This window comes from Pelophylax lessonae (assembly GCF_965119305.1).
Source record: "Pelophylax lessonae genome assembly, chromosome: 13".
Taxonomy (NCBI): domain Eukaryota; kingdom Metazoa; phylum Chordata; class Amphibia; order Anura; family Ranidae; genus Pelophylax; species Pelophylax lessonae.
In genome coordinates, this window is record NC_138780.1 from 178,982,394 (window position 1) to 178,992,817 (window position 10,424).

The following is a 10,424-nucleotide window of genomic DNA, read 5'->3' on the forward strand; positions in this document are numbered from 1 at the left end:
CCCATATGCAAATGTAGGGGTATCTCCCATTTTACCCCCCCCCCCCCATACACGAACTTGATATCTCCTATCCCCCCCACATACAAAAACTTGCTATCTCCCATTTCCCCCCATGTGCAGACTTTTCAACTCTCTTTCCCCCCCATACACAAACTTGGTATCTCCCATTCCCCCCCCCCCCCATACACAAACGTGGTGAGGCCGGACATACCAGGAGGTGTACATGGAGGGAGATACCAAGTGTGCGTATGGGGGGGGAGAGGATGTCAAGTATGTGTATCTCTGCCCCCTGCTTGGTATCTTAAGACCCCTAATACACACATTAGGCTATATAACCCCCCCCCCCCCATACAGTGATTATAACTCCCCTCCTCCCCGTAGTCATTATTGGAAGGCCCAGCTGTGACAATAGAAGTACAGGACGTTGTCACCCTACAACAGGAAGTATAGGACCTGCATTGCAGAATTATTGGCGATTATTACACTATAACTGCAGATATTAAAGATGACTGAATGACACCATTGTGTTAGAAGATATTTATAGAGATATATACAAACATGAAGTATACATTTCATCCACAGGAAAGGGGCGGGTCTTACAGAGGGCGGGGTCTTGCTGCACCATCGGAAATCTAGTTCTAGACTAGTGACACATCACGTGACTCGGTAGCCACACCCCCTGTCTGCTCTTCCTTACCACTAGTCACGTGTATCCTGCAGACAGCCAATGAACAGCCTCCAGCTCAGAGGGGCGGAGGAGCGAACGAGAGAAATCTCCACGGTGTGGCCCCGCCTCTTCCGGTGAGCTCAGTTCCGCTCGCCATGGCTCGGTTGGTACCGGCTGTAGTGCTCCTCCTGGCTCTGTGCGGATCGGTTCGGTCCATTTCCTTCCAGCTGCCCCCCAACAGCCGCAAATGTCTCCGGGAGGAAATTCATAAAGACGTGCTGGTGACCGGAGAGTACGATGTGTCCGAACCGCACGGCCAGGGCCAGGTCCGCCTGAAGGTAAGCACGGCTCATACCAACTATATGTAAGGGGGGGGGGGATACCAAGTGTGTGTGTAAGAGGGAAGAGACAGATACCAAGTGTGCATGGGGGGGGCGAGAGAAGATACCAAGCTTACATGTGTTGGGGGGGGGGGGGGGGGGGTTGGATACCAAGTTTGCCTATGGGGGCAGAGGTAGAAACCAAATTTGCGTATGCGGGGGCAGAGGTAGAAACCAAATTTGCGTATGCGGGGGCAGAAGTAGAAACCAAGTTTGCGTAGGGGGCGGGCAGAGGTAGAAACCAAGTTTGCGTAGGGGGCGGGCAGAGGTAGAAACCAAGTTTGCGTAGGCGGGCAGAGGTGGAAACCAAATTTGCGTAGGGGGGGCAGAGGTGGAAACCAAATTTGCGTAGGGGGGGCAGAGGTGGAAACCAAATTTGCGTAGGGGGGGCAGAGGTGGAAACCAAATTTGCGTAGGGGGGGCAGAGGTGGAAACCAAATTTGCGTAGGGGGGGCAGAGGTAGAAACCAAATTTGCGTAGGGGGGGCAGAGGTAGAAACCAAATTTGCGTAGGGGGGGGCAGAGGTAGAAACCAAATTTGCGTAGGGGGGCAGAGGTAGAAACCAAATTTGCGTAGGGGGGGCAGAGGTAGAAACCAAATTTGCGTAGGGGGGGAAGAGGTAGAAACCAAATTTGCGTAGGGGGGGCAGAGGTAGAAACCAAATTTGCGTAGGGGGGGCAGAGGTAGAAACCAAATTTGCGTAGGGGGGCAGAGGTAGAAACCAAATTTGCGTAGGGGGGGCAGAGGTAGAAACCAAATTTGCGTAGGGGGGGCAGAGGTAGAAACCAAATTTGCGTAGGGGGGGAAGAGGTTGAAACCAAATTTGCGTAGGGGGGCAGAGGTTGAAACCAAGTTTGCGTATCGGGGGGCAAAGGTAGAAACCAAAGACGGAGAGAAGATAACAAGTTTGTGTATGGGGGGCAGGGGTAGACACCAAGTTTACGTGCAGACAGGGAGGGGAGGTACCAAGTTTGCGTAGTGGGCGGTAGAGCTGCATGATTCTGGATAAAATGTGAATCACTATTGTTTTGTTAGAATAAAGATCACGATTCTCGGCTTAACATCTTTCACAATATACAAAAAAAATTGGTTTACTGTTTAGTTTTTTTTTAAATTCATTAAAGGGTATTTTTCCCCAAAAAATTGCGTTTGAAAGACCACTGCACAAATACAGGTCCCAGAAGACTGCATCTCATCCACCATTCACAATGCACAGCGCCACTCCCGCATGTGCAGTGGGCACGCGGCTTTAAAGCCGCAAGCTGTCACAGCTGGGTGCCCATAGTGAAGATGCTGGCGCTGGGGACTGAAGACAGCGGGTGAGAGCGCCTGGGGTGAGCACACCGCTGGATCCTGGGACAGGTGAGTGGCTGTTTCTTTTTAAAACTCAGCAGCTACAGTTTTTGTAGCTGCTGACTTTTATTTTTACCACAGATGACTGGAACTCTGCTTTACAGACTGAAGTTCATCCCTTTGATCTAAAGGAACCAAATGATACAATCTTTCTATTTATTTCTCAGATCTGAGCAATGTTGATAAGCATTTGCCAGCTGCTATTTTTTTTTACAGCTCTGAGCAAACAACGGCTCTGCACTCAATCAAATGGTGGATTAAGATCGTGAGGGGGGTTGAATCAAGATTGCAATTTATTTAACAATTAATCATGCAGCTCTACTGGATGGTAGATGCCAACTTTGCGTATGGGGGGAAGAAGCAGTATCTCACAAAAGTGAGTACACCCCTCACATTTTTGTAAATATTTTATTCTATCTTTTCATGTGACAACACTGAAGAAATGACACTTTGCTACAATGTAAAGTAGTGAGTGTACAGCTTGTATAACAGTGTAAATTTGCTGTCCCCTCAAAATAACTCAACACACAGCCATTAATGTCAAAACCACTGGCAACAAAAGTGAGTACACCCCTAAGTGAAAATGTCCAAATTGGGCCCAGTTAGCCATTTTCTCTCCCCGGTGTCATGTGACTCGTTAGTGTTACAAGGTCTCAGGTGTGAATGGGGAGCAGGTGTGTTAAATTTGGTGTTATCGCTCTCACTCTCTCATACTGGTCACTGAAAGTTCAATATGGCACCTCATGGCAAAGAACTCTGAGGATCTGAAAAATTATTGTTGCTCTACATAAAGATGGCCTAGGCTATAAGAAGATTGCCAAGACCCTGAAACTGAGCTGCAGCGCGGTGGCTAAGACCATACAGCGGTTTAACAGGACAGGTTCCACTCAGAACAGGACTCGCGATGGATGACCAAATGATTTGAGTGCACATGCTCAGCGTCATATCCAGAGGTTGTCTTTGGGAAATAGACGTATGAGTGCTGCCAGCATTGCTGCAGAGGTTGAAGGGGTGGGGGGTCAGCCTGTCAGTGCTCAGACCATACGCCGCACACTGCATCAGATTGGTCTGCATGGCTGTCGTCCCAGAAGGAAGCCTCTTCTAAAGATGATGCACAAGACAGGCCGCAAACAGTTTTCTGAAGACAAGCAGACTAAGGACATGGATTACTGGAACCATCTCCTGTGGTCTGATGAGACCAACATAAACTTATTTGGCTCAGATGGTGTCAGGCGTGTGTGGTGGCAACCAGGTGAGGAGTACAAAGACAAGTGTGTCTTGCCTACAGTCAAGCATGGTGGTGGGAGTGTCATGGTCTGGGGCTGCATGAGAGCTGCTGGCACTGGGGAGCTACAGTTCATTGAGGGAACCATGAATGCCAACATGTACTGTGACATTTAAAATCAAGGGGGGAATCCTGCGCTTAATGGTAGATGAGTTCAATGTAGTAAAATGACATAGGCAAATGACATAAGCAAATAGCAGCTAGAACACTGGAATCATAGCCATCCCATTCAGTATATATATCAAGTAGTGCAGCGCTATGAACAACAAAATAAATTGTGCTTAAAAAAAGGATAAACAAATGCAATATGGTGACATAATATGCATCAAAAACGTGAGTCCATTCAGCACATGGAGATATAAAGAGTCCACTTAAAGAATGAAGATCCCAAGATGTGGAAAACAGAATGGAAAACAGGCACCCGTGCAGATAGACAAGGTGGCAGCTTACCACAATGCGTGGGCCTCCAAGTTAATGGAAAGGCCACTGAAAGCATAAGATGTTAGCTCTTATGGGCTGGACTCTCTCCTCTGCACGAACAGACCAGGTTTGCACTTCAGTTATCCTCCGCCTATTCATAGATCCAGGAATGACTCCGGAGTATATGGCAATATGTGGAGGAATGAAGACAACATAGTGTACTCCCGTATGGTAAAAAATGCAGCTTTATTACAAGTTCTACTTACAAGAGGATGAATATGCACAAGCGACTGGATATAAAAAGCGGCGTCCCGCTATGGTAAGCATGCAGCCGGCGTCCTGGGGGCGTGACAAGCGCGATGTCCGGAACCTCCCGACCGGTTTCGTCAGAGCGACCACGCCCCTGACGACGTCACTCTGACGAAACCGGTCGGGAGGTTCCGGACATCGCGCTTGTCACGCCCCCAGGACGCCGGCTGCATGCTTACCATAGCGGGACGCCGCTTTTTATATCCAGTCGCTTGTGCATATTCATCCTCTTGTAAGTAGAACTTGTAATAAAGCTGCATTTTTTACCATACGGGAGTACACTATGTTGTCTTCATTCCTCCACATATTGCCATATACTCCGGAGTCATTCCTGGATCTATGAATAGGCGGAGGATAACTGAAGTGCAAACCTGGTCTGTTCGTGCAGAGGAGAGAGTCCAGCCCATAAGAGCTAACATCTTATGCTTTCAGTGGCCTTTCCATTAACTTGGAGGCCCACGCATTGTGGTAAGCTGCCACCTTGTCTATCTGCACGGGTGCCTGTTTTCCATTCTGTTTTCCACATCTTGGGATCTTCATTCTTTAAGTGGACTCTTTATATCTCCATGTGCTGAATGGACTCACGTTTTTGATGCATATTATGTCACCATATTGCATTTGTTTATCCTTTTTTTAAGCACAATTTATTTTGTTGTTCATAGCGCTGCACTACTTGATATATGTACTGTGACATACTGAAGCAGAGCATGATCCCCTCCCTTCGGAGACTGGGCCGCAGGGCAGTATTCCAACATAACGACCCCAAACACCCCTCCAAGATGACCACTGCCTTGCTAAAGAAGCTGAGGGTAAAGGTGATGGACTGGCCAAGCATGTCTCCAGATCTAAACCCTATTGAGCATCTGTGGGGAATCCCCAAATGGAAGGTGGAGGAGCGCAAGGTCTCTAACATCCACCAGCTCCATTATGTCATTATGGAGGAGTGGAAGAGGACTCCAGTGGCAACCTGTGAAGCTCTGTTGAACTCCATGCCCAAGAGGGTTAAGGCAGTGCTGGAAAATAATGGTGGCCACATAATATATAGACACTTTGGGACCAAGTTGGACATTTTCACTAAGGGGTGTACTCACTTTTGTTGCCAGCGGTTTAGACATTAATGGCTGTGTGTTGAGTTATTTTGAGGGGACAGCAAATTTACACTGTTATACAAGCTGTACACTCACTACTTTACATTGTAGCAAAGTGTCATTTCTTCAGTGTTGTCACATGAAAAGATAGAATAAAATATTTACAGAAATGTGAGGGGTGTACTCACTTTTGTGAGATACTGTACCTTGTTTGTGTATTGGGGGGGGGGGGTAGATACCAATTTATTTTGGGGGAGGGGGTAGATACCAAGTTAGCCTGTGGGGAAGGGGGGGGGGCATGGGGAGATACCAAGTTTGTGTATGGGGGGTGGGGGGAGATACCAGATTTACGTATTGGGGGGGGGGGATACCAAGTTTGCAGACGTGCGGGGGGGGGGTAGATACCAATTTATTTTGGGGGAGGGGGTAGATACCAAGTTAGCCTGTGGAAAAGAGGGGGGGCGGGGGAGATACCAAGTTTGCGTATGGGGGTGGGGGAAATACCAAATTTACATATTGGGGGGGGAATACCAAGTTTGCAGACGTGCGGGGGGGGATAACCATTTTGCGTGTGGAGGGGAGGAAAAGAAAAGATCAGGTCCACCAGAAGGTTTGGAGGTGTGGGTGTTATATCAAATGTATAGAAGGTGGGGAGATACCAAATGTGTATGAGAGAAGGGGGGAGATAACAAGTTTGCATACGGGGTGGGGGGGATACAAAGTTTGCGCATGGGGGGGTGCCAACTTTGCATATTGTGGAGGGAGATACCAAGTTTGCGTGTGGAGGGGGGGGAAGGGAGCAGGTCCACCAAAGGGTTTAAAAGTGAGCGGGGGGGAATTATATCAAATGTATGAAAGGTGGGGAGATAACAAGTGTTTGTATTAGGGGTCATGAGATACTGAGTTTGTATGGGGGGAGAATATACCAAGTTTCCATAAGGGGGGGAAATATCAAGTTTGCGTGTTGATGGGGCACGAAATGTCAACTACTTTGCCATTTCCCCATATGTTAGTCTGAACACCTCTAGCTGCTGTATGGTGGAAGTGGCGTGTATAGGTGTCGTTCCCCCAGTATTTCTTTAGAGGTTAGACTATATAGCTTGGCCAAGTGGGTGCAGAGCTGTGGCAGTGGTAATCTGGGAGAAGGTCCACGTATGCTCAACCCCAGTGTAATACGGCATGCACCCAGGACATGGATAAAAAGGACATACAAGGTTTGCTTTATTCTGAAACATGTCTGATCACGGGTTATGTACCGCCACCTAGGAAGGTGTCAGACTAGTTATTCCAGGTGGGGGAGGGGTGACTCCTGGGAATCTGTCATTTGTGTTGGACAGATATTTGTACCTGAGAGCAGAGCCGTCCCTAATCAGCCCTCCCCAATCCACAGCTGTGCTTTTCTTCCAGAGTAAAGCACATGTCACCAAACACGTGGGGCCGAGCCGTAGGTTGGTATAATGGAATTGCCCGTTCTTTGCCCCTGTCTGACCTTCCTCCACAGACATTCAGTATATTAGTTGTCACTCAGCTGCTGTGTGTGTGACCTGATTGTGTGCTGACCGACGTAAACATCTCATTTCAGATCACAGACTCTGCTCAGCACATCCTCTACTCCAAGGAAGATGCATCCAAGGGGAAATTTGCCTTTACTACAGAGGAATATGACATGTTCGAAGTCTGCTTTGAGAGCAAACACCCTGCAGGTTGGTGCCACCCTGTATTATACTCTTTTGGGCTGTTCCTAAATGTCAGATTCTGACCTGTTCCATCTTCTCAGGCTCTGGACGTGTCCCGGATCAGATGATTGTTCTCAATATGAAGCACGGCGTGGAGGCCAAGAACTATGAGGAGGTGAGCTGCCAGATATGCAAACGGTAGGAGGGAGCTGTGTCCAGCCTTGTGTTAGGTCATGAAGGATTTGAGGGGGGGGAGCTGTGTCCAGCTCTGTAGGATCATAGTGGGGGTGTCGAGCCTTTTTTTGTTGGGTCATGGAGGATATGAGGAGAGATGTGTCCAGCCTTTTATTGAGTCATGGGGGGTACGAGGAGGGAGCTGTGTCCAGCCTTTTATTGAGTCATGGGGGGTACGAGGAGAGAGCTTTTATTGAGTCATGGGGGGTACGAGGAGAGAGCTGTGTCCAGCCTTTTATTGAGTCATGGGGGGTATGAGGAGAGAGCTGTGTCCAGCCTTTTATTGAGTCATGGGGGGTACGAGGAGAGAGCTGTGTCCAGCCTTTTATTGAGTCATGGGGGGTACGAGGAGAGAGCTGTGTCCAGCCTTTTATTGAGTCATGGGGGGTACGAGGAGAGAGCTGTGTCCAGCCTTTTATTGAGTCATGGTGGGTACGAGGAGAGAGCTGTGTCCAGCCTTTTATTGAGTCATGGGGGGTACGAGGAGAGAGCTGTGTCCAGAATTTTATTGAGTCATGGGGGGTACGAGGAGAGAGCTGTGTCCAGCCTTTTATTGAGTCATGGGGGGTACGAGGAGAGAGCTGTGTCCAGCCTTTTATTGAGTCCTGGGGGGGACGAGGAGAGAGCTGTGTCCAGCCTTTTATTGAGTCGTGGGGGGGTACGAGGAGAGAGCTGTGTCCAGCCTTTTATTGAGTCATGGGGGGTACGAGGAGAGAGCTATGTCCAGCCTTTTATTGAGTCATGGGGGGTACGAGGAGAGAGCTGTGTCCAGCCTTTTATTGAGTCATGGGGGGTACGAGGAGAGAGCTGTGTCCAGCCTTGTGTCACAGAACTTGGACAAGGAATTAATGGTGTATTTTGCTATCCTTGTTCAGATTGCGAAGGTGGAGAAGCTGAAACCACTTGAGGTGGAGCTGCGCCGTCTGGAGGATCTTTCTGAATCCATTGTTAATGATTTTGCCTATATGAAGAAGAGAGAAGAGGAGATGAGGGACACAAATGGTGAGACCCTTTTTATTCTGTTCTTTCTCTCCTCCGCATTTCCTGCTCTCCCTACTTTCCTCCGTTACCCTATAATGTTCCCTGCCTTCTTTTTATCAACTGTCTACCCATTTTCCTCCAATATTCTACTTTCCCATTGTCGTCTTGTCCCACGTTGATAAACTTTCTTTCCTCTTGCAGAGTCCACCAATGTGCGAGTTCTCTATTTCAGTATCTTCTCCATGTGTTGTCTGATGGGATTGGCAACGTGGCAAGTTTTCTATTTGCGTCGCTTTTTTAAAGCAAAGAAACTCATTGAGTGAGGGGGCCATTTAGTCCTTTGTATCCTCCCCACCCCCTTTTTGTCATCGTCCTCCTGTCGGGAGTTAATCTGCCAGCAAATCATTGCCGGACTGTGTGGCGATCCTTCAGCAGCTGCAGCCACAGGAAATATTTGTCTGTCGAAGTTCCCTGGTACAACTCCTTCCCGCCACCCTGTACCACCTGCTACAGCACCACCAGACTGTACACCCAGCCCCTGTCTTCAGCGTACCGCCGTTTGCAGGCTTTGCGCTCTTTAAGCTGTATATTTGGGATTTGTGTTTTTCACATTAAAGAGGACTTGTGGGTGAAATTTGTGTTCTGCCAGTTTGTGAGCTTGGACGTGATCAGAGGGATGTGCGCGCCCGGCCTGTGATCAGAGGGATGTGCGTGCCAGGCCTGTGATCAGAGGGAGCGGGGGGGGGTGTGCGTGAACACCAGGGCTGTAATTGGAGGGGGGGTGGGCTTGTGTGCCAGGCTAGTGATCAGAGGGGGGTGTGTGCATGCGCCCCAGGCCTGTGATGGGGGGGGGGGGGTATGCGTGCGCACCCGGCCAGTGATCATCGGGAGGGGTGTGTGCTAGGGCCTCTGTTAGAAATCATGCAACCCCTTTCAATCTTGCCCTCAACCCCTCACCTGATCCCGCCTGAAAACAAAATACAGACTTGTCATTATAGTGAACAGGGCCAGTGGCTGCACCTACCTGCTGAGAGCCGCAAGAGGAATTGTCGTTGTGAAAGTAGCCTTAGGATGCATTTTACTGTCTTTCTATGATCTTTAGAGTCTGTCCCCCCCCCACCCACCTTACATCAGCATTCCCGGGGTACTCCAGCTTCGCCTTAGAGTCCCCAAAACCACCCATCTTACATCAGGGTCCCAAGAGTCCACCTCCCTTACATCAGGGTCCACAGAGTCCCCCCTTAAGTGGAGTTCCAGCTGTTTCTATGTTTATTAAAAGTCAGCAGCTACTCACCTGTCCCACGATCCAGCGATGTGGCTGCCCGAAGCCTCGGTTCTCTACCCCTCCTCTCCCTGGCGCCAGCATCAATAGTGTGGGCTCCGGGCTGTGACAGCTTGTGACTTTACAGCCGGGTGTGCACTAGACGCTGCAGTTCCTAAATGGCTGGGCTATCTTCTGGGACCTCTGATGTGTCCCAGAAGATTACAAAGCGAGTGAGAGCTGGGTACCTATCAAAACTAGGTACCCGCTCCCCCCTCAAAAAAATGACATGCCAAATGTGGCATGTCAGGGGGTCAGGAGCCCTTAAAGCAGATCTTACACTTTTGGGTGGAACTCTGCTTTAAATCACTGTCCTTAGAGTCACTCCCCAAAGCGTTTCCCTATTTGCACCAGGTGCCGGAGTCCCCCCTCCTCCTTACATCAGGATCACAAGAGCCCCTCTTGAATTATAGGCAACAAGAATAAAAGATAAAAGGAAGGGGGCGCTTCTAAAGCTGGCCATAGATGGATTGAAATTCGTCTGGTTCCTGAAAAACTGACCACATTTTGATCTATCTATGGGCAGACTGGTTTTATTGAAGTTGATCTAGCAGCTATATCTGGCAGCAGTAATCATCGTATTCTGATGGCAGGGAAACCTCCCTTTGTCAGAATAAAGTAGTGCAGGAGGAGCGATTCCCCCATCAATATTGATATAATGAGGGAACTGAGCGATTTTTCTATCCTGAACAACTTGTGGTTGAAGGAAA

General features: G+C 48.9%; 1 protein-coding gene across 1 annotated transcript; it reads left to right on the forward strand.

Annotated features, from left to right (window-relative positions):
- The first annotated feature begins 785 nt into the window (after positions 1-785).
- On the forward strand, positions 786-9,027 carry TMED10 (transmembrane p24 trafficking protein 10). Its single transcript, XM_082242742.1, has 5 exons — positions 786-1,005; positions 7,085-7,205; positions 7,280-7,353; positions 8,288-8,414; positions 8,595-9,027. The coding sequence occupies exons 1-5, from the start codon at positions 823-825 to the stop codon at positions 8,714-8,716; spliced, it is 627 nt and encodes a 208-aa protein (XP_082098868.1). The 5' UTR covers positions 786-822; the 3' UTR covers positions 8,717-9,027.
- The last annotated feature ends 1,397 nt before the right edge of the window (positions 9,028-10,424 follow it).

Coding starts and splice junctions, on each gene's coding strand:
- TMED10 (XM_082242742.1), top strand. CDS start 823: ATGGCTCGGTTGGTACCGGCTGTAGTGCTCCTCCTGGCTCTGTGCGGA. Junction 7,206..7,279: donor TGAGAGCAAACACCCTGCAG/GTTGGTGCCACC, acceptor CCATCTTCTCAG/GCTCTGGACGTGTCCCGGAT. Junction 7,354..8,287: donor AGGCCAAGAACTATGAGGAG/GTGAGCTGCCAG, acceptor ATCCTTGTTCAG/ATTGCGAAGGTGGAGAAGCT.